Genomic DNA, 27,416 nt, shown 5'->3' with positions numbered 1-27,416 from the left:
GGTCCTGGAGTGGCCTAGCCAGTCTCCAGACCTGAACCCAATAGAAAATCTTTGGAGGGAGCCGAAAGTCCGTATTGCCCAGCGACAGCCCCGAAACCTGAAGGATCTGGAGAAGGTCTGTATGGAGGAGTGGGCCAAAATCCCTGCTGCAGTGTGTGCAAACCTGGTCAAGAACTACAGGAAACGTATGATCTCTGTAATTGCAAACTAAGGTTTCTGTACCAAATATTCAGTTCTGCTTTTCTGATGTATCAAATACTTATGTCATGCAATAAAATGCAAATTAATTACTTAAAAATCATACAATGTGATTTTCTGGATTTTTGTTTTAGATTCCTTCTCTCACAGTTGAAGTGTACCTATGATAAAAATTACAGACCTCTACATGCTTTGTAAGTAGGAAAACCTGCAAAATTGTCAGTGTATCAAATACTTGTTCTCCCCACTGTATATGTTTAAAACTGCACAAGTTTCAAAGCCAATACACTATATTATATTTGGTATATTCTGTATATCTTATCCTTCCTATTTATACTGAACAAAATTACAAAATGCAACATGTAAAGTGTTAGTCCCATGTTTCATGAGCTGAAGTAAAAGATCCCTGAAATGTTCCATACGCACAAAAAGGTTATTTCTCTAAAATTTTGTGCACAAATTTGTTTACATCCCTGTTAGTGTGCATTTCTCCTTTGCCAAGATAATCCATCCACTTGACAGATGTGGCATATCAAGAAGATGATTAAACAGCATGATCATTGCACAGGTGCACCTTGCGCTGGGGACAATAAAAGGCCTCTAAAATGTGCAGTTTTGTCCAAACACAATGCCACAGATATCTCAAGTTTTGAGGGAGTGTGCAATTGGCATGCTGACTGCAGGAATATCCACCAGAGCTATTGTCAGAGAATTTAATGTTCATTTCTCTACCATAAGCCGCCTCCAACGTAATTGTAGAGAATTTTGCAGCATATCCAACTCACCACAGACCACATGTAACCACACCAGCCCAGGACCTCCACATCTGGCTTCTTCACCTGCAGGATCGTCTGAGACCAGCCACCCAGACAGCTGATGAAACTGAGTAGTATTTCTGTCTGTAATAAGAGCCCTTTTGTGGGGAAAAACTGATTCTGATTGGCTTGGCCTGGCTCCCCAGTGGGTGGGCTTATGCCCTCCCAGGCCCACCCATGGTTGTGCCCCTGCCCAGTCATGTGAAATCCATAGATTAGGGCCTGATTAATTAATTTAAATTGACCGATTTCCTTATATGAACTGTAACTCAGTAAAATCGTTGAAATTGTTGCACGTTGCATGTATACAGTATTTTTGTTCAGAATACTTTGTCTATAGGACAAAAGTATTATTTTAAGTTTGTTTGGGAAGAAACAGTGAAAAATGCTAAATTGTATGTATAGAAGATGTAAGGGCCTCATACATACTACCCTCAGGCATGCTGTGAAACCACCTAACTATAGTGCAGCTGGAAGCAAATTGTATGTCATTATTTTGCACTCCATTTTACATAGATCCTTGGACTTTCTCCTCCCACAGGGAACAGTTTACCTGAAGAATTCAAACTCAACGTTTGCGTCCCAAATGGCAAATGTAAATAAAAATACCTGACAGCCAAGCTCCTTAGAGCTCAAGAACAAAGCAAGAACAAAATAAGTGAATTAACAATAGATCATATAGGAGGCATTTTAATGTACCAATCTAAACTTTAATATTTGTACTTACCATAACATTTATAAAATGTGTTCTAACAGAAGAAACAGTCACAATAGCAGACTTCTGTACAAAATGTATTCAGCGTTTTCCTTAGTGAATTTCCATTGATGCCATACTGTTTAATAGACTTGCTCTGATCCTTTCTTGAACCCTCAACAGTGTAACGGTGCATGCGTCATTGCCATCTCACTATATGACCGATTTCTGTCATGTGGAACATTCAGATCATGATGAGACAAAATCGCAAAACACAAACTTATTACTGAGAACTTGATTTTGATTGTGTGAATATACAATATGCAAACAGTATTGCGAAACAGAAAATTGTGAACCTGAACAGGCAAGAGTAGAGAAATGAAGTGAAAGAACGAGCAGAGTGGCACATTTAGAAATTGTAAAATGTTCAGATTGTTGTCAAGGGGGGAATCAGGCAAGGTCAGCTCTACAGCAACCATTTAGTTCCACAGTAATATGCACAGGTGTTGTTGTAATTTGCACATACTAGTTGTTATATTATATACCAAATTATTTCTGAATTCCATGGACACATTCTCAGACAGGCCATACATGTATGCTATACACATAGCAAATACATTTTGCTGTAGAGACAGACAGACAGAGGCTTTTCTGGATCTATAAATACTTGACCGCCTATAGATAACTGTAACAAGTGACGTCAAGATTGCGTTTTGACCCCACATTCACCCGTGTGTGTGGCCTGTCATTAGTGGAGAGGATAGTGTTTGTGATGACAGAGGAGAAACTTTGTATGCAGAGCCAGTACAGGATGCCATCAGAGACTGTGATTGGGAACCTTTGAAAATGTCATATTGACACATGATTATGAATATTTAAAAGCCATGTTTAAAAGCCACGATTACTTGACATGGACAACAGTGGATTCTCTATGCTGATGAATGTGTAATTTCATTGTGGACTTGCCTAACAAAGCACAGCTCGGAGCACTCGACTACAGTATGGTTACCAATATTAAGATCACAAACCAAATGATTAAGAAATAGTTGATAACCTCTTGATATCTATTTATGTGATCATATACGCTGTAGTGCGAGGTAAAAATAAATAACCCAGCAATATCCAACAAAATGGTGGAGGTCTTAAACCCACAGTGGATTGTCAGATAGTACTCAAAGGTCTTTGATAGGTCTTTCACAGAGACTGTTTCACTGAGGAGAGTTGACAGCATTTTAGTCCTAGATCAGCCTTTTCTTTATCAAATTCACTATTTATGCCAAGAGAGTGTGCAGGAGACGTAAAACAATTATTTTGAAAGTCAGTTTACTTCCAATAGGAATTTTGGGAAAATAATATTCTGGCCCTTTCTTTAAAAGGAGGAGATCAGGTACTACAGTCTGTTGAAGGTGTTCAATGATGTGTGTTATAGTGCCCACACGCAAATGTGTGCCTGATTTGTGAAGAGCTCCAAACTGTTTCCCACAGGACTGCCATATAGTGAAAGGGAATGGTTGTTGGTTTGGTTCCAAAAAATTCACCCTCTCATTTGTTGCTTTGGCTTTAAGCTGTGGGGGCATTAACTTGTGTCACACATCTGTTAGAGAATATATAACCTTAAGCAACCTTAATGGGGACTTTGTCATTGAAATGACCACAGCATTTGCAGAAGGGCCCAAATGTGAAATGATTCATCCATGTCAGGCTTGTTGTTATTCATTACCTTTGAGTGCTGTCCTAATTTGGACACCGTAATTGCTTGCAAGAACTTCAACTTTACCCAAGTCAGTAAATCTGAAAAATATATTCATTGCCTGGAGCAATGCAATTCCAATCATCACCTTTCTGACTGGTTTCACTAATAAACAAGAAGAAGCTACAATCATATTATTTAAAAAATAATATTCTCTAAAATATATCAATAAATTACCAACATTTGTATTAGAGTTATATATTAAATGAATCATTATCCATTTAAAACAGTGCTCTCTCTTTGTACTCAGGTTGGAACCATGTACAGTACATATATAATACTACTCTCTAACACACCTTTACTATAAACGAGACACGGTGTGTATATAGTACGGGCCCTATCATCAAAGCAAGTGTAATAGGGGTTTAACGCGCTAAAAGATCAGTGTAATATTTTCTCTGATTCTGTTTGCTGATATCTCTATATAATGGTTAGATTGAATATGACCACTTGTCTCATCTTGTATACAAATTATAATATCTCAGTAAATAATTACATCATTTACAATGATATGATTGAAAATAGTAAGTGAGAACTTATTGACAAATAGTTTGGTGGAAACAAGATTAAGAGTGGTACATAAATCAAGATATTGGAGGTGAGTATATCAAGATGGCTCAAGATGACATGCAGTCCTTGTCTTGTTCCCATGTGGTGACCATGTACCAAAATAACCAGAATAGGGATCGAAGGTGGGCGTCTCCAGCCGGACAGTACTGTGGGGTCCAATCTGTGCTTACATACAAGTGGTCTATTAGCAGCACAGGTTTGGTGTTCGACTTTGGCTGTAGCTTTTTCCACTGGTGACAGCAAGAAAGGTATAGAACTGAGGTCCCAGGGTCTGTTTTGATGCCCAATCCAGCCCAGAGAGGACATATTTTATTGTCATCAGGATGGAAAGATGGCCCCTGGGTCTAGCAGGCAAAGTCCTCAAACACTCCATGTGGCTGTCCTTGGTGGTGGGGGAGATGGTGGTTCGGTAGAATCGTATTGGCGTAGGCTCCTTCAGGGTGACTTCTGGTCATGTCACTGGACTCCTGGTTGCCACAAAGACCACAATGTAATAATATATACTAAATGGGTCAGTTTCCCAGACACAGATTAAGATTTGTCTTGGACGAAGAAGCACGTTCAATGGAGATTCTCCATTGAGCAAGCTTTTGAGTCTTGGGCTAGGTTTAATCTGTGTCCGGGAAACCAACCCTAAATGATGTACAGTGTGTTGGCTCAATAAACCAAAACGATATTGCTTTTGAATAAACCAAAATGATAATACCTTTGATGTAATGGTAGATATTTCATGTAGATAATTGTTTTACGTCTATGGAAAATTGATGATTTTGGATGATTTTATATGGACTCAAGGAGTAAATTTGTTCCTCATGAGAGAGGGACCTGGGAATTGAAGTTGCCTCTGGGGGGATGTAATCCTGTACAATGGGATAAAACAATATTTTTAACAAGAGATTAAACTGATCTCCCTGAAAGATGTGCAGTGATATAGCTTGTGATATAAAGATTTATAGTGATAATGGTTGTAAATATTTCGATTTACAACCATTGTGCCAAATGTGTTGTACATCAGTTACACAAATTGAGTGTGTACGGGGCCAGAGAGATCTGAACAACCCCATTTCAGGAGGCTCATTCCCCTTTGGGCTCTCCCTGCATGCACAGAGATGCGTAGGCCTACAACCTGCCTGACGCTACATGCCTGCCCTCCACAAGCAAACCACTCACCTTATTGGCTTTCATATCTTGCAGATCCACAGTGGCAACAGTGGTCGTTTGTTGTTTCTTCTCATCCTTCTGTGGCCTCAGCAGACGCTGTAGCCTGTGCTTGATCACCTGGTTGGAGGCAGGATGGAGGGAGGGATGGAAGAGTGCAAGCAGAGTCAGGAGTTCACTCCATCAGCACATCTGGCATGTCCCAGAGCTCAGCGAGCGGAGATTTTCCCATATCATTAGCCTCATATAACACAAGTGAAATCCTTCACACTCATAACTGACACATTAGCAGTGATAGTAGTGCTAGTCCACGCGTGACAGTTTAAAATGTCAAAGTGCCGCTGACACTGATTGAGGCAGACATTTTAGAACAAAGTCCTTGGTGTTTATAGAGCAAGACCAGCTGAAATGTGTGTAGGGTTGTAAAATTACTTCCCCAAAATATCCAGTTATTCCAGAAATCCCGGTTGGAATCAGGTGGGAATAAGCAGAAAATCCGGAATTCTCCAAACACAGAATTTCTGGAAAACTTGGGAATTTTGCAACCCCAAATTTGTGTCACCTTTTGTGAGCTTCATGCACATATTATAAGGATAGACGATGTACCTCGTAAACATAATCCAATATTTCTAAGATGGACAAAATACTGGCTCCAATGAACAAGCCCATCTGGCCTCCAATGTCACCTGAAAAGGAAGAAATGTAATATTAAGGATACCAATAATTACTCATTCACTCATATTTGAAAACCATTGTCTGAAAATTCCATGTATTACTAGAGCCAAAGAACCAGTGTCAGGCAGTTTCCATATTAAGACTTATCTTAAAACCACATGAAACCCCAATTATTATTATCTTTGAATAAAACAAGAGCGAGAGAGAAAGGGGTCATAGTAGAAAAGAGTAACTCACCTAGTAAACCTGCAACATCATACGCTTTCTTTTGTTCAATTGTTTCATAGTTAAGGGCCTCAAAGAAGATATCCAACACCAGAAAGTTGTCTCTAGAGATGGAGAAAATGAGAACAATATTAAAAGATAACTGCATATGTTTAGTCTACGTTGTTATAACCAATAGTAAAGTGTTATTATGAAAAATACAAAATTCCACTTTCCTTTTCACCTCAACCGCAGCTCTATAATATTACCAGGATAATATAAAAAAATAAATATATACTGTACCATGTCATTTTTGTGGTTGTTATAAATTGTCATGATGGCACTTTCAATTAAAATTAAAATGAATCAAGTTAATAATTCACAGATTATGGGGACTTTAAGATTTTAACAGCACTGGCAGGGAACATGAGAAGCATGGGCTGAGTCTCTAATGGAACCCTCATCACTTCTTCTGACCAGGTCCCATAGGGTTCAGATCAAAAGTAGTGCCCTATATTATATAGTATCTCTGAATAGGTTGCCATTTGAGACACACATGATGTGTAGCCAACCCCTCTGAGGGTGTCTCCATTTTCCAGCACTGATCTTTTCCAGGTCACAGTAATGTAAGTAATCACGTCAGTTCTACCTGATGTACTCCTCAGACTTGTCGTATTTCCTGGACAGGTAGCGAGCGGAGCCCTTGCTGGGGATCTTGACCATGGAGAGCTCCTTGCCGTAGCGAGTCAGGTTACATGGTGTCTCACAGGGACAGGTGTCCCCAGTGCTCTTCTGGAGAAGAGCTGGAACACAGAGCAAAGTGTTTTGGCCTGGGTCTGGGACACAGCTTGGAACACAGAGCAGAATGTAATAGACTGGGTCTGGGACATAGCCTCGAACATAATCTCGGTTAAACCAGAACTGAAGTCTTGCGTAATTGGTGAGATGCTCGATTAAGTTCTGGGTGCATACATGTTAAGAGAAGAGATAGAACGAGAGTCGGAACTGGAATGAAGAGCTCCACCCTCTGTCTATGCATGTTACGGGGAAGTCTATGGACCAAATGTCCCCTCCCCTTCCGAAATTCAAAAGATGCTAACACCTACAAAATCTGGATTTTCCAAAGCACCGGAACGAATGCTGCTCGTTATCTTACGCATCCCGTTGTATCATGACAGATCTACGGTACGATTTATGTTTACGTAGCCTGTCCACGAGAGAATACCTAGAATACAGAGCAGACTGTTGGGGGCCTGGGCCTGGGACATAGCCTGGAACACAGAGCAGAGTGTTAAGGCCTGGGCCTGGGACATAGCCTGGAACACAGAGCAGAGTGTTAAGGCCTGGGTCTGGGACATAGCCTGGAACACAGAGCAGAGTGTTAAGGCCTGGGTCTGGGACATAGCCTGGAACACAGAGCAGAGTGTTAAGGCCTGGGTCTGGGACATAGCCTGGAACACAGAGCAGAGTGTTAAGGCCTGGGTCTGGGACATAGCCTGGAACACAGAGCAGAGTGTTAAGACCTGGGCCTGGGGCATAGCCTGGAACACAGAGCAGTGTGTTAGCTTGGCTCTGGGATATAGCTTGGGCCAATAGGCCGGTCTAAAGCCAGGTGATCGTTAATGAGCAATAGACTCCAGTGATGATAGAACACCTGCCATGCACAAAGTGAGGCCCTTGTTCTCCTGGGCACTTGTCTACAAATGGGATGCACGCGTATTTCAGTTAGCAAGTTAAAGGGAAATTCCACCACTTTTTAACCTCATATTCATTATCTCCAGCACCATACCTTTATCAATGTTTATTTACTACATGCTTAGTATGCATACTGAGATCATGGCAAGTCTCGATATTTATTTTGGCCACACACGCCCATACACACACACTAACACAAAAATGCATAAACAATTTCTCATTCATGGCACTAAAAGAAAAATATTATATACTGCATCAACATAGACAACAATACAGGCCTTACTCAACTCATCCCTCTTTTCACGACAAAATTCAATTCAGTTAGAAAAAACTGTTATCCAAATTTGGTGAGTTGTGTGTTTTATAACTCTTATAATGAGGTTATTTGTATGCAGGGGCAACACAGACTCTATTCTTAGACTGAGGCACACAAAAAGTCACCTACTGTATATAATATAAATAATGTTTTAAGTTATTACCTTAAATTTATTCTGATTGAGTCGAGAATACAGCTAGATATAAATATGAGCCATTCTTGTAAGATATATATCTAGATTTAGCGCACCCACCCATTAAATGGGCTTGAAATCCTTTTGAAGAGGAAGATAATTACATTTCTGGCTTATTAGGCTCGAAGATCATAATTGTACTGATACATCTCATCACATAATAAAGCGTCTCTTTTATGACCACCATAATATCTTTGAGACAAGGCACCTCTGCACAGAGATAACCCAGAGCCAGCCAGTGGGGAGTCAGCCACATGGAGTTGGTTCAGTGAAGGAATATCAAATGTATCGTGAAAGCTCAGACAATGAAGATGAGTAAGCAGTTAGGTAGCATCGTTGTCACTCACAATTTGTGCATTTTCTACTCCAACAATTGTCATATCAACATGGAGGCAATGTCATTTTGTAATCTTTACCTAGGCAATCCCTACCAGTACATTGAAACCCAATTTCTCCTTATAATGTAAATAATTATTCTGCATTTCACTCAGGGACCATTTATTATAGTAAAAAAGAAAAACATTTCTTACCAAGCGCCTTGTCAACACATTTGATGTTACTGGGAGTGCAGATATCAGCAGTTCCTGGAGTACAAAACATGAAATTAGTTTGATCAAGAAAAAACTAAAATGGCCACCATCCGTATTGCTGCCAACATGAAAAACTCTCATTGAGAACACTAGCTTATCATTCATCTACAAACGCAAGTAGATGTGGGAAGATGAGTTCCATTCACAATTTTTCGGCCACGTTGGGCATCCTCCTCTGTTTGCATTGAGAAATGGAGCACCGGGGCCCAACCCCAAAGGCATATTTAGAAAGTCTTTAAAAAACAATCAATGATTCACCTCATCACAGTGACAAACACAGCACAGGGGCCACTAATGATAGGAATTCATCAGGAGCACAATTCATCGTGGGAAATATGTGTGGCGAGCAGACAACAAAATGTTCTTTGAGTTAATGTTTTAGGAACAGTCGCCTTTTCAATTTGCATTAGGGAAGATTGATTTGGGGACATTAACGTCGGGGGCACTGAGGAGCAGAGGCATCCTTATGATCAGAGTAGCATGACTGCACAGGAAATCTTTCACCCTACTCTCAATGGAGAGAGGTCAGGTGTCTCTCTACAGGGGATGTTACATCAAGGCCCTCCATTCAGGAATGAAAAGAAGCAGATTTGTATACCAAATAAGACTCCTGCCATGACTACACATACAGTTGAAGTCGGAAGTTCACATACACCTTAGCCAAATACATTTCAACTCAGTTTTTCACAATTCCTGACATTTAATCAGAGTAAAAATTCCCTGTCTTAGGTCAGTTAGGATCACCACTTTATTTTAAGGTTGTGAAATGTCAGAATAATAGAAGAGAAGGATTTATTTCAGCTTTTATTTCTTTCATCACATTCCCAGTGGGTCAGAAGTTTACATACACTCAATTAGTATTTCCTTCCGGCGCCGAAAAGAGATGGCCGCCTCGCTTCGCGTTCCTTGGAAAATATGCAGTATTTTGTTTTTTTATGTGTTATTTCTTACATCGGTACCCCAGGTAATCTTAGGTTTCATTACATACAGTCGGGAGGAACTACTGAATATACGATTAACGTCAACTCATCATCGTTCCTACCAGGAATATGACTTTCCCGAAACGGATCCAGTGTTTTGCCTTCCACCCAATACAATGGATCTGATCCCAGCCGGCGACCCTGTGCGACGCCGTAAAAGGGGCAAACGAGGCGGTCTCGTGGTCAGGCTTCGGAGACGGGCACATCGCGCTCCACTCCCTAGCATACTACTCGCCAATGTCCAGTCTCTTGACAATAAGGTTGATGAAATCCGAGCACGGGTAGCATTCCAGAGAGACATCAGGGATTGCAACGTGCTCTGCTTCACGGAAACATGGCTAACTCAAGAGACGCTAACGGAGTCGGTGCAGCCAGCTGGTTTCTTCATGCATCGCGCCGACAGAAACAAACATCTTTCTGGTAAGAAGAGGGGCGGGGGGGTATGCCTTATGATTAACGAGACGTGGTGTGATCATCATAACAACACACAGGAACTCAAGTCATTCTGTTCACCTGATCTAGAACTCCTCACAATCAAATGTCGACCGCATTATCTACCAAGGGAATTCTCTTCAATCATAATCACAGCCGTATATATTCCCCCCCAAGCAGACACATCGATGGCCCTGAACGAACTTTATCTGACTCTTTGTAAACTGGAAACCACACACCCTGAGGCTGCATTCATCGTAGCTGGGGATTTTAACAAGGCTAATCTAAAAACAAAACTCCCTAAATTCTATCAGCATATCGATTGTGCTACCAGGGCTGGAAAAACCCTAGATCATTGTTATACTAATTTCCGCGACGCATATAAGGCCCTCCCCCGCCCCCCTTTCGGAAAAGCTGACCACGACTCCATTTTGTTGATTCCAGCCTACAAACAGAAACTAAAACAACAAGCTCCCGCGCTCAGGTCTGTTCAACGCTGGTCCGACCAATCTGAATCCACGCTTCAAGACTGCTTCGATCACGCGGATTGGAATATGTTCCGCATTGCGTCCAACAACAATATTGACGAATATGCTGATTCGGTGAGCGAGTTCATTAGGAAGTGCATTGACGATGTCGTACCCACAGCAACGATTAAAACATTCCCAAACCAGAAACCGTGGATTGACGGCAGCATTCGCGTGAAACTGAAAGCGCGAACCACTGCTTTTAACCAGGGCAAGGTGACCGGAAGCATGACCGAATACAAACAGTGTAGCTATTCTCTCCGCAAGGCAATCAAACAGGCTAAGTCCCAGTACAGAGACAAAATCGAGTCGCAATTCAACAGCTCAGACACAAGAGGTATGTGGCAGGGTCTACAGTCAATCACGGATTACAAAAAGAAAACCAGCCCCGTCGCGGACCAGGATGTCTTGCTCCCAGACAGGCTAAACAACTTTTTTGCCCGCTTTGAGGACAATACAGTGCCACTGACACGGCCCCCTACCAAAACCTGCGGGCTCTCCTTCACTGCAGCCGAGGTGAGTAAAACATTTAAACGTGTTAACCTTCGCAAGGCTGCAGGCCCAGACGGCATTCCCAGCCGCGTCCTCAGAGCATGCGCAGACCAGCTGGCTGGTGTGTTTACGGACATATTCAATCAATCCTTATCCCAGTCTGCTGTTCCCACATGCTTCAAGAGGGCCACCATTGTTCCTGTTCCCAAGAAAGCTAAGGTAACTGAGCTAAACGACTACCGCCCCGTAGCACTCACTTCCGTCATTATGAAGTGCTTTGAGAGACTAGTCAAGGACCATATCACCTCCACCCTACCGGACACCCTAGACCCACTCCAATTTGCTTACCGACCCAATAGGTCCACAGACGACGCAATCGCAACCACACTGCACACTGCCCTAACCCATCTGGACAAGAGGAATACCCATGTGAGAATGCTGTTCATCGATTACAGCTCAGCATTTAACACCATAGTACCCTCCAAACTCGTCATCAAGCTCGAGACCCTGGGTCTCGACCCCGCCCTGTGCAACTGGGTCCTGGACTTCCTGACGGGCCGCCCCCAGGTGGTGAGGGTAGGTAACAACATCTCCACCCCGCTGATCCTCAACACTGGGGCCCCACAAGGGTGCGTTCTGAGCCCTCTCCTGTACTCCCTGTTCACCCACGACTGCGTGGCCATGCACGCCTCCAACTCAATCATCAAGTTTGCGGATGACACTACAGTGGTAGGCTTGATTACCAACAACGACGAGACGGCCTACAGGGTGGAGGTGAGGGCCCTCGGAGTGTGGTGTCAGGAAAATAACCTCACACTCAACGTCAACAAAACAAAGGAGATGATTGTGGACTTCAGGAAACAGCAGAGGGAGCACCCCCCTATCCACATCGACGGGTCAGTAGTGGAGAAGGTGGAAAGTTTTAAGTTCCTCGGTGTACACATCACGGACAAACTGAATTGGTCCACCCACACAGACAGCGTTGTGAAGAAGGCGCAGCAGCGCCTCTTCAACCTCAGGAGGCTGAAGAAATTCGGCTTGTCACCAAAAGCACTCACAAACTTCTACAGATGCACAATCGAGAGCATCCTGTCGGGCTGTATCACCGCCTGGTACGGCAACTGCTCCGCCCACAACCGTAAGGCTCTCCAGAGGGTAGTGAGGTCTGCAGAACGCACCACCGGGGGCAAACTACCTGCCCTCCAGGACACCTACACCACCCGATGTCACAGGAAGGCCATAAAGATCATCAAGGACAACAACCACCCAAGCCACTGCCTGTTCACCCCGCTATCATCCAGAAGGCGAGGTCAGTACAGGTGCATCAAAGCAGGGACCGAGAGACTGAAAAACAGCTTCTATCTCAAGGCCATCAGACTGTTAAACAGCCACCACTAACATTTAGCGGCCGCTGCCAACATACTGACTCAACTCCAGCCACTTTAAAAATGGGAATTGATGGAAATTATGTAAAAATGTACCACTAGCCACTTTAAACAATGCCACTTAATATAATGTTTACATACCCTACATTACCCATCTCATATGTACAGTGGGGAGAACAAGTATTTGATACACTGCCGATTTTGCAGGTTTTCCTACTTACAAAGCATGTAGAGGTCTGTAATTTTTATCATAGGTACACTTCAACTGTGAGAGACGGAATCTAAAACAAAAATCCAGAAATTCACATTGTATGATTTTTAAGTAATTCATTTGCATTTTATTGCATGACATAAGTATTTGATCACCTAACAACCAGTAAGAATTCCGGCTCTCACAGACCTGTACGTTTTTCTTTAAGAAGCCCTCCTGTTCTCCACTCATTACCTGTATTAACTGCACCTGTTTGAACTCGTTACCTGTATAAAAGACACCTGTCCACACACTCAATCAAACAGACTCCAACCTCTCCACAATGGCCAAGACCAGAGAGCTGTGTAAGGACATCAGGGATAAAATTGTAGACCTGCACAAGGCTGGGATGGGCTACAGGACAATAGGCAAGCAGCTTGGTGAGAAGGCAACAACTGTTGGCGCAATTATTAGAAAATGGAAGAAGTTCAAGATGACGGTCAATCACCCTCGGTCTGGGGCTCCATGCAAGATTTCACCTCGTGGGGCATCAATGATCATGAGGAAGGTGAGGGATCAGCCCAGAACTACACGGCAGGACCTGGTCAATGACCTGAAGAGAGCTGGGACCACAGTCTCAAAGAAAACCATTAGTAACACACTACGCCGTCATGGATTAAAATCCTGCAGCGCACGCAAGGTCCCCCTGCTTAAGCCAGTGCATGTCCAGGCCCGTCTGAAGTTTGCCAATGACCATCTGGATGATCCAGAGGAGGAATGGGAGAAGGTCATGTGGTCTGATGAGACAAAAATAGAGCTTTTTGGTCTAACTCCACTCGCCGTGTTTGGAGGAAGTATGAGTACAACCCCAAGAACACCATCCCAACCGTGAAGCATGGAGGTGGAAACATCATTCTTTGGGGATGCTTTTCTGCAAAGGGGACAGGACGACTGCACCGTATTGAGGGGAGGATGGATGGGGCCATGTATCGCGATATCTTGGCCAACAACCTCCTTCCCTCAGTAAGAGCATTGAAGATGGGTCGTGGCTGGGTCTTCCAGCATGACAACGACACGAAGCACACAGCCATGGCAACTAAGGAGTGGCTCCGTAAGAAGCATCTCAAGGTCCTGGAGTGGCCTAGCCAGTCTCCAGACCTGAACCCAATAGAAAATCTTTGGAGGGAGCTGAAAGTCCGTATTGCCCAGCGACAGCCCCGAAACCTGAAGGATCTGGAGAAGATCTGTAGGGAGGAGTGGGCCAAAATCCCTGCTGCAGTGTGTGCAAACCTAGTCAAGAACTACAGGAAACGTATGATCTCTGTAATTGCAAACAAAGGTTTCTGTACCAAATATTAAGTTCTGCTTTTCTGATGTATCAAATACTTATGTCATGCAATAAAATGCAAATTAATTACTTAAAAATCATACAATGTGATTTTCTGGATTTTTGATTTTTTTGATTGATTTTGATTTTAGATTCCGTCTCTCATAGTTGAAGTGTACCTATGATAAAAATTACAGACCTCTACATGCTTTGTAAGTAGGAAAACCTGCAAAATCGGCAGTGTATCAAATACTTGTTCTCCCCACTGTAGTAGATGTCCTAACCGACTTGCCAAAACTACAGTTTGTTAACAAGAAATCCGTGGAGTGGTTGAAAAACGAGTGTTAATGACTCCAACCTAAGTGTATGTAAACTTCCGACTTCAACTGTATGTGCGGTACATTAAATGGGTAACATGGAATCATATATAATACCAGATGAGTAGTGAGTAGTGAGTGAGGGCTACAGTAGCCTACTTACCAGGCATGTGTACCATCCTACAGTTGCACTCCCGGAGCACCTCCCTGGTCTCGCAGCGCAGGCGGCAGGCACTGATGCTGTAGGTGTCGTATCCTGGGATCATCTGGTCGCTGTTGGAGCGGCAGTTCCCCCAGGGCTGGGGCAGGTAGGTCAGCTAAGCACAGAGTGATTGATTAGAGCCATGCCTGAGCCACACGGCTCGGGGGTGAGGATAAGTACTGAGAGAGTGGTAATCTGGGTGAAAGCGGTGCCGGGGCCTACCCTTTGTTCCTGACATGAAACAAAGGTCTGGAATCCCGGGGAGACTCCGAAGCCCAGCTGGTGGATGTAGGGAGGCTCATCCTGGCTGTGGATCTGCACGCGGATCCCTGCCTCTAACGACGTCTCATCTTCCGGGATAAAAGAGGCACGTGTAGGCAGTACAAAGACACACGTACAGAGTGGATTCATTCAGCCTTTTATCCATCAATCCTAGGGGAAGGCTAATTGTGACAAGGCCGATCTCAGTCGTTTGAGAAAAACATGACACTGACAATGATCACATCTACATATACTGAACAAAAATATAAACACAACATGTAAAGTGTTGGTCCCATGTGTCATTAGTTGAAATAAAAGAACCCAAAAATGTCGTATATGCACAAAAAGTTTATTTCTCAAAAATGTTGTGCACATATTTGTTCACGTGTCTGTGAGCATTTCTCCTTTGCCAAGATAATCCATCCACCGGACAGGTGTGACATATCAAGAAGCTGATTAAACAGCATGTTCATTGCACCTTGTGCTGGGGACAATAAAATGCCACTCTAAAATGTGCAGTTTTGTCACACAACAATGCCACAGATGTCTAAAGTTTTGAGGGAGTGTGCAATTGGCATGTTGACTGCGGAAATGGACAGCTGATGAAACTGAGGAGTATTTCTGTCTATAATAAAGGCTTTTTGTAGGGAAAAAATTATTCAAATTGCCTGGGCCTGGCTCCCCAGTGGGTGGGCCTATGCTCTCTCAGGCCCATCCATGGCTGCGCCCCTGCCCAGTCATGTGAAATCCATAGATTAGGGCCTAATTTATTTATTTCAATTGACTGATTTCCTTATATGAACTATAACTCAGTACAATCGTCGAAATTGTTGCATGTTGCGTTTATATTTTTGTTTAGTGTACATGACTTACAGCACTGTCAACAGATTTATCCCTTACAATAATAATTTTACGAAAGCATTCAGGATAGTGGCGACATTGCAAAAATGTATCACTAGTGTCCTATACAAACACGATTCAGAGATGGGGTAGAATACGGTTGATTTATGACAACAGAAACAGATCCCGTAACAACATGTAAGGTTTACGACTTACTTGTCTCTTTCCAGATGGGGAGATACTCGTCCTGTTGAATATCCAACATAATCTCCAGCCCATTTCCCATTCCACCTTGCTTGGTTTTCCTGGACGTCGACTTGTTCCCATTGAAAGTGTAGCATTTTCCATATCTTGTATAGACCTATGGGAGAATATATTAATATCAGAAATGTCATAATAACATGACAATATCCATCTATGCTGTAACAGACTCATACAGTACTTAAATGGTGTAGAAATGAAGTTGGAGGCATGGACCAGGAAAATAAAGAAGGTCTACCTGGTCTACATTCTCTGTATGTAATGGCTACCCAGAATATTTTCAATGCATTTTCATAACTCTACCTACATGTACATATTACCTCAATTACCTCGACTAACCAGTGCCCCCGCACTTTGACTCTGTACCGGTACCCCCTGTATATAGTCCCGCTATTGTTATTTTACTGCTGCTCTTTAATTAATTTTACTCTTTTATTTCTTATTCTTATTCGTATTTTTTAAACTGCATTGTTGGTTAGGGGCTTGTAAAGTAAACATTTCACTGTAAGGTCTACACCTGTTGTATTCGGCGCATGTGATTGATAAAATCTGATTTGATTTAATAAACCTAGGAGATGTGTGTTGAAGGGAGAGTGATATACCAACAGTCTTGATCCTTATTATACTATAAAAACATACAACATATAACTCATTAAAAAATGTATACCTATATACTTTACATACTTATGACTATGATAAAAATGTAGTTTGCTCTTCAAATTTACAGAGCAAACACCCACTAACGATCCATTAAGGATTCCACAAACTGATCACACAAAGTTAAGTGTTCCTTTTTATCTACGGTGATAAGAGAAGATAAAAGACAGAAGCATTTAAAATTGAGGTAGAATATCTGTTGAAAGCTTGACAGCAGCCTTTTAGGGAAACATTGAATTCCTTTGTTTATGGGCCTCATCTCTTTACAGTACAAGCCAAAGTGACACAATTATATTATTTTGACTTGACACCATGAACCTTGTGGAGCATTAGAATGAAAGATGAGGAAATCACATGACAAACAAAATCAGCAGATGAGACAGTGGGGTTGACAGTAAAATAACAATGGTGCCAAATCCAGTATGTTTCTGTAACAAGCCTGTTTTTACTTCAATATCAGCACACGTAGGGTTTCACAATTCCAGTAATTTTCTTAAAATGCCAAGTCTTTTCAGAAATTCTGGTTGGAAGATTCCCGGAACAGGAAGGAATAAGCAGGAAATCCAGAATATCCTCCAACAGAGATTTCTGAAAAACCTGGGAATTCCAGAATTTTGCAACCCTAAGCACAAACTTTACAACGAGTGGTCTGATGACTAAATTAGGGTTGAACATTAGACAACACACAAGTACTAATTTACAGACCACAGGGTGTGCTCTGATCTCAAATAGTTACACACAAACCAAACCTGTACACTGTCATATGGCTCTGCAGCTGGCTGTTGTGCACCATACACAACAGTCATTAACACTGGTTTTGGTGTTGTTTGTATCCCATATTTCCCCTTTAAGCCACTGTTAACCAAACTGGGATGTTTACTAAAACACAGGCATGTACAGTACAGTACACACCCTGTAAATGGTTATGCTGTCCCCTAAATCAGGTAGGCCCATTCCCCTATATAATGTGGGAGTGCCCTGCAGTTAAATGCTTCTGGGGCAAAGTTTCAAAATTAACTTTGAATTGCATGAATGTAAACATTAAATGCTTAGCTCTTTGAATCGCTCAATCAATCAGGCAACAGCACTGGCAGGCAGCACTGGATAGGGACATGTTGGCTGGTTTGGGAGGGGACGTTGGAGGTGGAGGCCCACTTTTTTTGTTTTCCTGTTTATACTGAATTCATCATCACTTAAAGTATATCTTACAGTTTAATTGTTTGTTTTTTTGAGTGGCAGCCTACAGGTATATGTTTTATAAACTTAGAATTTGAAATGGATAATGTACCTGTAACCCCCCCCCCCCCCCCCCCAAGAAATAATAATAATCGTCCCCAAAAAAATCTACTCTATGATCCTTCAAGAAATGGGTACATATAGATTATGTAGCCTAGTATGTAGGAAGAAAAATATGTCATCAAATGATTTAAAGCCCTACTGTGTAGTTGTGGTTAAGCCAATGGTGTACGAAGAGGACAATAGTGTGCAACCCGCCCTCTTTGACTGACGTGCTATTAGTGTGCGTTGGTTTAATCTGTGGAAGGCGAGCACAGAGCAGCAGAGGAGGTAAGCTGCACCCCATCATTGATTTAGCCTGCTTTATTGACATACTTAAGCCTCCACCGCTGCACTCGATTTACAGAGGAAGAGGAATTAAAGAAAGAAAAAACACACTTACAGAGATAGTCCTGAGTTCTGCCCTAAAACTTGTGATAACGCCGGGGTATTGGCAAATTACGTCCACAGAGAGCAGGGGAAGTTTTTCCATCATCTCAGCCTGGAAATGTTTGTTGACAGAGCCTCCACTGATTCATTTCTCAGCTTTAGCCTCTCTCTCTCGTCTCTCCAATAGCCTGTGTGATTGATGGAGCATTTCCCCCTTGTTACATCTTGCACCAAATTTAGCAAAGGTAACAGGACTGACTATCAATTCCAAGGAGGAACATGGCATCGTCTCTGAAAAACCAAACATCCTGTACCATAGTATTTTCAAATTACACTAACAGTTTATTCTAAAATAATCCCTCACATGTATCTACAACAATATACACCTTTACGATAAATCGTGTTGTGGACCAGTGTTCTTGGTAAACTTTTAATGAATGTAATAGATAGCTACATTCACACAAAGGTTAGAAACAATTATTCATTTAAAAAAATGTATACGCCAACACTGGTACGAACAGCTGGATAGTTACATGCTATCCACATTAAAATGCAACCCAAGTCCGTAGCAGTAACTTTGCTTTGGAAAGATGCCCAACTACTTTAATTTGCATAAATCTCTCCTGTTCTAGCGGCTAGCACCCAACTTAATTGAGCTTAATGTCAGTCCATTAACAGTCTTTTGGCAGTATTTTCTCCTCAAATTGCCTTGTTTCTCCCCTGGTCTCTCCATTTTAAATACATTAAGAGGCTCACCACTTGCTACATGTAACTCCTGAGCCCTTGTGTGGTATACCCTAAAACATCCTCTTTATGGCAGTCATCTGACAGTTCCCGGGTGTTTTCCTTTTAAATAACCCACAAGAATCACTTGAGCGCTTCTCCAGAGGACATCCATTTCTTAGCATGTGGCCGTGTGTCAGCGGCCGGGGCTCTTCGTGTATGGATGAGGAGGAAGATTATCATTAATTTCAGATGGTGGTGGAACACGCTGCATGGCAGATTGGCAGTTGAGTCCCATTAAGGGCGGCTCATGCAGGTTTAAAGGTGAGAGAACGTTCCCTGGTTTAATGGCTTCATTACAGCCCTCTAGCAGAGTGCTAGGGATCACACAGTAGCATACATTGATGGAATATCTACATGAGCTGCCTAATCTTGTCTCTTGGTTGGTTCCTCGTGTTAAGTTGCAAGTAGGGTTGGAAAACTCTGGTAACTTTCCCCAAATGCCCAGGTTTTCTAGAAATCCCCCACGGACGATTCCCAGAATCAGGAGGGAATTAAGCAGGAAATTCTGAATCCTCTGACCAGGATTTCTGGATAACCTGAGAATTTTGGGAAAGTTACCAGAATTTTGCAAACCTATTTGTGTCACGAATCCCGCCGAGGATGGTGCCTCTTCCTGTTCGGGCGGCGCTCGGCGGTCGTCGTCACCGGCCTACTAGCTGCCATCGATTCTTTTCTTTTTGTTTCTGTTAGTTTGGGCTGATTGGGTGCACCTGTTTTGAGTTTAGTTTGGTGGGTAGGCTATTTAAGGGTAGGTAGCCCGCTGGCTGTTGTGCGGGCTTGTTCTCTGTTATTTGGTGTTGGATTTTATGTGGATTCTTTATTTTCCGGACAGTTTAGTCCTGTGTGTTTGGACTGGTATTTTCATGCGCCCGTGTGTTTGGGCATGATCGTTTCCCTGTCTACAGGAAATAAAATCCACGTTCTTGAATACCTGCTCTCTGCGCTTGACTCCTCCACCCAGTACTCCTAGCAGCTCTGACAGAAGCCCGCACCACCATATGGAGTCAGCAGGAGCAGCGACCACCCCTCTCCCAACTATGGAGGAGCGTGTCCATCATCATACCGCTGTCCTTCATCGTATCGGGTCAGCGATGGACCAGATGATGGAGAGGATGGAACGATGGGAGAAGAGTGGTCTCCCGACGGCCCCTTCAGCTCCCCTGCAGACGACACAACCCACTCCTACAGGGTCATCGGCTGGGACCAGCACTTTGCGTCTCACCCCCCCGAGGGTGTACGATGGAGCAGCGGCTGGTTGCCAGGGATTTCTGCTCCAGCTTGAGCTTTATCTGGCTACCGTGCGTCCGACTCCCTCGGGTGAGGAGAGTGTAAGCCTCCTTGTCTCCTGTTTGTCGGGGAGGGCCCTGGACTGGGCCAACGCAGTCTGGAACAGCCCAGACTCGGCTCGGGACCATTACGCGGAGTTCACCCGCCGGTTTCGGGCTGTGTTCGACCACCCACCAGAGGGCCGAGCGGCGGGTGAGCGTCTGTTCCACCTCAGACAGGAGACGAGGAGCGCCCAGGAGTTCGCTTTAGAGTTCCGGACGTTGGCTGCTGGTGCGGGGTGGAATGACAGGGCCTTAATAGACCATTACCGTTGCAGCCTCCGGGAGGACGTCCGTCGGGAGCTAGCTTGTCGGGACACCACACTCTCCCTCGATGAACTGATAGACATGTCGATCCGACTGGATAACTTGCTAGCTGCCCGCGGGCGTTCAGAGGGGGTCCTGTCCATTCCACCTCCCAGCCCTCCCGCTCCAACTCCGATGGAGTTGGGAGGAGCTGCATCTAGGGGGACCAGAGGAGGTGGCTCCTCTTGCACCTACTGTGGCCGGAGAGGACACACTTCGGACCGGTGCTGGAGGAGTCCATCTGGGAGTCGAGATGGCAGGCGGAATACTCCTCGGCCACCCCAGGTGAGTAGGCACAAGACTCACCCAGAGCTCCCTGTTGGTCACATGTTTTTGGTTATTTTTTTCCCTGCGTTTTTCCCCTCTCTTCAGCATAAGGCGCTAGTCGATTCAGGCGTAGCTGGGAGTTTTATGGATCGCGGACTCGCCCGTAAGTTGGGTATTCCGCTGGTGCAGATAGACCCACCTTTTCCCGTGCACTCCCTAGATAGCCGACCGTTAGGATCAGGGTTGGTCAGGGAGGCCACGATTCCGCTGGACATGGTAACCCAGGGGGATCATAGGGAGCAGATCAGCTTTTACCTTATCGATTCACCTGGGTTTCCAGTGGTTTTGGGGGTTCCCTGGCTAGCCATTCACAATCCCCTCATTTCCTGGCGACAGGGAGCTCTTCAGGGGTGGTCAGATGAGTGTTCAGGTAGGTGTGTGGGAGTTTCCATCGGTGCCACATCGGTGGAGAGTCCAGACCAGGTTTCCACTGTGCGCATTCCCCCAGAATATGCCGATTTGGCTATCGCTTTTAGTAAGAAGGAAGCGACTAAATTACCACCTCATCGACGGTGGGATTGCGTGATAAACCTCCAGGAGAACGCTGCACTTCCCAGGAGTCACGTGTACCCATTGTCACAGGAGGAGACGTTGGCTATGGAGACATATGTCACTATTTGGAGACATGTCTTGGTTGGTTGCTCTTGTAAGTTGCAAGGCAGGAATGATTGAGTAGGGACATCTATGAAGGAGTCTCACCACCACCTGAATTGCACATACAGTAGCTAGGTGCCAGAGTAATGCAGGAACTAAGGGGAGAGGTTTTACCTCACTGCTCAAGGTGCCCCCACTGCTAGATGGTAGTTTAGTCATTTAATTCTCAAATATCTTGCAATCGAAGTATGCCATTAGAGTCTATCAGAGGCAACATGAAACAAATTAGATTTGTCATGGGTCAATGCATTTAAGATCCTAACATACTGACGAGAAGGAAGTGCTCTAATTGAGGGAACAGAGGTGGTGCTCTTATTGAGGGAACAGAGGTGGTGCCCCAAATGCCCCCCTATTCCCTATAGAGTGCACTACTTTTGAACTGGGCCCATAACGCTCTGGTCAAAAGTAGTGCATTAGCTACATAGGGAATAATGTGCCAAATGGGACGCTGACAGACACTCCACTCCAGATGTTTAAAGACAACGACAACGTGGTTTGGGTAAACGGAGTAGACATTGAAGCGTAACGTCTGAACAGTGTGGATAAGAATGTGAGGCACGCAAGGTTCTGCGCCATTTGCTCGTGTCTCACGGGCAAGCCACTCAACTCGGCGTATAGGGCACCACTTTGGCACACAATCAGACGCATTACATTTATTGTATATCAATTCCTAACTTCATTAAACAACTGACTGGAAGCATCACTTTACTGGTGGCCTATCCCTCTAGCATACAGCACAGTAAGCAAGACGTGTCATCAAGGACTTGTTTGCATGGCAAATAGAGCGGATTACGGCAAAAAATCTGAGCGGATAACGAAAGGATTTTATCTCATCCCTTTCATTGGAGATATGTAGTAAATTATATAGTTAACGGACACACGCAACAGGGGTGATATTATCCTTAAACTATTAAGTCTCTAATCACTGTTGAATGTATGACTCGGTATACTAAGAACCATCAGTATTTGCACAGCTTCGGTTATATTTTATTTTAAGAAATATAGAGAACACGTGCTGAAAGGAATGTGAACACCAAGAAATGTCAAAAATGAGCAAGGTAGTTCTGCATAAAGAGTACTTTGTCTTAGCTACAAAAATGAATCATCCCTATGCTGATCGATCAATCACTATCACCATATTCAGGGACTTTTATTCTGTTTCTCATCTTCACTCAACCCAAAAATAGGAATAAAGAAAAACATGGGCGCTATACTCCCTAGAAAATACACACATTGTTCATCTCCAGAAACTAGGAGGCTGTAGCCCTCCTTCCTATCCTCATGTTGGATTATAGCAGGCTAATGAAGCAGCACATGTGCACTCGACAGAGTCTCGGTCCCAAATGGCACCCTATTCCCTATATAGTGCACTACTTTTGACCACGGCCCATACAAAAAGGAGTGCCCTATGAAGGCAACAGGGTGGTATTTTGGACTGACCAAACAGCTCAGACAGAAGGGTGGAAATCTACCTTGACAGTGTTGACAGTGTGCCAACATCAAGCAGCCTACACGGACACATAAATGAGCCATTTTGGAAATGTGATTAGATACCAGTAATATAACGGAGATCAATTAATTTCTATCACCAGTGGCACACTGTTCTCTAAGCAGTCTTTGTCAGTAATGGAAATGAGTCCTCGCTTGCTTGTAAAGCTTTGTTACATGTCTTGGAGGACTGAAACAACCGATTGGGCACAGAAACGATGCCCCCATAATTTCCTCTATAAATCAAATGATTAAATCTTCTCATTTTTTAAACACCCAAAGGCTTCTATAGATGTAGCATTGCGAAACATTAGATACGTTGTTCATTTGTTAGTACTGCTGTAGTCATGTCATATTTTCAGATCTGTATTCAAATTAGTTTACTGGATTGTTCATCATACATGTGTCTAACCTGCACTAACCATTTGTGACAGTTGACTTATGTGCCCTTTCTTGTAGAGGTGGTGAACGCAAACGGACCCCTAGATACAATCTTTCGCTCTTTTTTTCCACTTGGATGGTCAGCATCATAGCAGCGATGAAAAGAGTGGAGCAGATTAACGTTACTACTACAGCAGTGCTGATTGAATGTTATCATAGGTCACAAGGGTCCCTCACTAGACTTATATAATCCACGTTTATCAATGTACCAGGCTATTTCCTTTTGGGTCGATTTGCTCTCTGTTCTTATTTGTGATTTGGTTTGATAATAGCTAATAGAGCCTGGAGGAAAGAGGAGAAATCTGCCCTGGGCAGAGTATGCAGCTAAAAACCCTGCCTGAGGCATTTGTCTATCTGTCGACAGCTTTTCTGCTGCTGTTTAGATTTTCTATTTTAATGAAGGCACCTCTCATTAACATAGACCTTCACTTCTCCAGCTCTCAATATTCCACCTCCCTTGCTCTCTGTCCTCCAGACTCCTCCCTCGCTCTATCGCTCCAAACTACTCCTGCCACCGGCGTACCCGGGTGCCAATTTTGCCTGGCAAACTTTTTATTTGCTATTAATCCGATGTGAGACACCTCTGGGAAAGTCTGGGGAAACAATATCTATTGAGGCAAAGCCAAATGCTGAAGATTGATAATTCTATATTGGAAGAACAGCAACTACTACATTGCCATGTAAATCATCAGTGCACAATATATGGTGTTCAAGGGTTTAGTACAGGCCTTTCTCTGGTCATCAGCCAATGGGCATTTTAGAGTCTAGACCTTGATTGAACACATTCATTCTACATGTATGGATTATGGTAATTTGGGCAAATTTCCTCACCCAGCATTATTACACATTTATTACAAATGTTATTAAATATGTTATACATAGAATAGGTATAGATCCCCTTAGCACCATGATGTGATCTCTAAAGAGACATGCAACCCTAACTTTATTCACAAGGTGCTGCAATAAGTGCAACATACAGTGCCTTCGGGAAGGATTCACACCCCTCAACTTTACACATTTTGATGTTACAAAGTGGGATTAAAATTGATTTAATTCATTGTTTTTGTCAACAATCTACACACAATACTCTATCTTTTCAAAGAGGAAGAAAAATGATTCAATATATCTAATATATCTTTATTAGATAAACATGTGGGGGCTGTGCTTTGGCAAAGTGGGTGGGGTTATATCCTGCCTGTTTGGCCCTGTCCGGAGGTATCATCGGATGGGGCCACAGTGTCTCCTGACCCCTCCTGTCTCAGCTTCTAGTATTTATGCTGCAGTAGTTTATGTGTCGGGGGGCTAGGGTCAGGGTCATATCTGGAGTACTTCTCCTGTCTTATCCGGTGTCCTGTGTGAATTTAAGTATACTCTCTCTAATTCTCTCTTTCTCTCTTTCTTTCTCTCTCTCGGAGGACCTGAGCCCTAGGACCATGCCTCAGGACTACCTGGCATGATGACTCCTTGCTGTCCCCAGTCCACCTGGCCGTGCTACTGCTCCAGTTTCAACTGTTCTGCCTGCGGCTATGGAACTCTGACCTGTTCACCGGACGTGCTACCTGTCCCAGACCTGCTGTTTTCAACTCTCTAGAGACAGCAGGAGCGGTAGAGATACTCTTAATGATCGGCTATGAAAATCCAACTAACATTTACTCCTGAGGTGCTGACTTGTTGCACCCTCGACAACTACTGTGATTATTATTATTTGACCATGCTGGTCATTTATGAACATTTGAACATCTTGGCCATGTTCTGTTATAATCTCCACCCGGCAAAGCCAGAAGAGGACTGCCCACCCCTCATAGCCTGGTTCCTCTCTAGGTTTCTTCCTAGGTTTTGGCCTTTCTAGGGAGTTTTTCCTAGCCACCGTGCTTCTACACCTGCATTGCTTGCTGTTTGGGGTTTTAGGCTGAGTTTCTGTACAGCACTTTGAGATATCAGCTGATGTAAGAAGGGCTATATAAATACATTTGATTTGATTTGATTCAACCCCCAGAGTGAACACATGTTAGAATTACCTTTGGCAGCGACTACAGCTGAGGCTATTTTGGGGTAAGTATCTAAGAGCTTTGCAAATCTGGATTGAACAATATTTGCACATTATTCTTTTTAAAATTCTTCAAGCTCTGTCAAGTTGGTTGTTGATCATTGCTAGACAGCCATTTTCAAGTCTTGCCATAGATTTTCAAGCCAATTTAAGTCCAAACTGTAACTCGGCCAATCAAGAACATTCAATGTTGTCTTGTTAAGCAACAACAGTGTATATTTGGCCTTGTGTTTTAAGTTATTGTCCTGCTGAAATGTGAATTTGTCTTCCAGTGTCTGTTGGAAAGCATACAAAGTGTTCATCTAGGATTCCTGTGCTTAGCTCTATTCTGTTTATTTTTATCCTAAATAACTCCCTAGTCCTTGCCAATAACATGATGCAGCCACCACGCATGCTTGAAATATGAAGAGAGGTACTCTGTGATGTGTTGTGTTGGATTTGCCCCAAACCTAACGCTTTGTATTCAAGACAAAAAGGTAATTTCTTTGCCACAATTTTTGCAGTATTACTTTAGTGCCTTATTATATACAGGATGCATGATTTGGAATATTTTTATTCTGTACAGGCTTTCTCCTTTTCACTCTGTCAGTTAAGTTAGTGTTGTGGAGTAACTACATTGTTGTGAGCATCCTCAGTTCTATCAAAGCCATTAGACTCTAAAGTAGACCTTGTCCCAATCCCAAATGGACCTCTAGACCCTGCACTTGTGGAGATATGAGAAGATTTGATTGGTATAAGCAATGGTGAAACTTCAACCTAGCCTATCAGATGACAAGGTGGAGCTATTACCATATTGATTACAACAGTGAAATCCTCTCAGATTATAGGGCGACGGGTGTAGGGATCCATTTGGGATTGGGTCCCTGTTTTAGCATGGCCAGCGCCATTGATGACTTTCACCATTCTGAAGTAGACAGCTGGGTGGGACTTCCTCTGGGTTAAGCCATTACGCAAAAGATGCAAAGATGGGCCCTCTATCCAACTCTATGCTCAACACATCAAAGAGTGGTGGAGTAGCCATCCAATCCAGCAAGATCTAGATATATGCTCAGCTACTGGCAGCATGACTGGGTGCCATCCTCACAGATGTTTGACATGCAGACTTTGGAGCTGCCAAATTGGGACCAGGAGACACCAGGATCTTCCCCAAGAGGCCTACAGTATGAAGCTCCCAAAACATCAAGGGTAAGTCTGTGGTCAGGCAACACCCCAAGGAGCCTAACATTCTGCTAACAAGGTTACTACTTTCAACTGTTCAAGTCAGACTGTTCTGAGAGGATTAGTACGGTAAATATGTGAACTCTCTTTACATTTTGTTGCAGCGGCAACCCCATACTGGTATGAATGTTGCCACATGTGAGTAGACTACTACTGTCAGTTGAGGGACTCGCCTAGTATACAGTACGCAGGTCTACACATATTGGAAGGGCTCATGCAGTTACAGCGCTAACTGTCAACCAAATCAAATCAAATTGTATTTGTCACATGCGCTGAACACAACAGGTGTAGTAGACCTTACAGTGAAATGCTTACTTACAAGCCCTTAACCAAAAATGCAGTTTTAAGAAAAATAAGTGTAAAGAATAGATAAGCATAAAATAAAAACTAAAATAAAAAAATATTAAAGAGCAGCAGTAAAATAACAGTA

At 43.3% G+C, this 27,416-nt stretch overlaps 1 protein-coding gene across 3 annotated transcripts in view; it reads right to left on the bottom strand.

Annotated features, from left to right (window-relative positions):
- Positions 1 to 1,687: 1,687 nt before the first annotated feature.
- Positions 1,688 to 27,416, bottom strand: part of LOC139538406 (acid-sensing ion channel 4-A-like) — a 175,368-nt gene continuing 149,639 nt past the window's right edge. The window contains exons 2-11 of one of the 3 annotated variants that reach the window (XM_071340397.1): positions 16,028 to 16,172; positions 14,933 to 15,060; positions 14,672 to 14,825; positions 8,799 to 8,852; positions 6,714 to 6,867; positions 6,098 to 6,189; positions 5,792 to 5,871; positions 5,198 to 5,305; positions 4,734 to 4,887; positions 4,387 to 4,494 (exon numbers count right to left, since the gene is read on the bottom strand). In XM_071340397.1, coding sequence (XP_071196498.1) covers positions 4,756 to 4,887; positions 5,198 to 5,305; positions 5,792 to 5,871; positions 6,098 to 6,189; positions 6,714 to 6,867; positions 8,799 to 8,852; positions 14,672 to 14,825; positions 14,933 to 15,060; positions 16,028 to 16,172 — 1,047 coding nt within the window. In that variant the 3' untranslated portion in view covers positions 4,387 to 4,494; positions 4,734 to 4,755. Of the gene's footprint in view, positions 4,888 to 5,197; positions 5,306 to 5,791; positions 5,872 to 6,097; positions 6,190 to 6,713; positions 6,868 to 8,798; positions 8,853 to 14,671; positions 14,826 to 14,932; positions 15,061 to 16,027; positions 16,173 to 27,416 lie in introns of all 3 variants that reach the window. The other 2 variants (XM_071340398.1, XM_071340396.1) reach the window with 2 other exon arrangements.

Source organism: Salvelinus alpinus, chromosome 14, assembly GCF_045679555.1.
Source record: "Salvelinus alpinus chromosome 14, SLU_Salpinus.1, whole genome shotgun sequence".
Lineage (NCBI taxonomy): Eukaryota > Metazoa > Chordata > Actinopteri > Salmoniformes > Salmonidae > Salvelinus > Salvelinus alpinus.
Note: the sequence above shows the minus strand (reverse complement) of the source record. Positions and strands in the feature narration are given on the sequence as shown.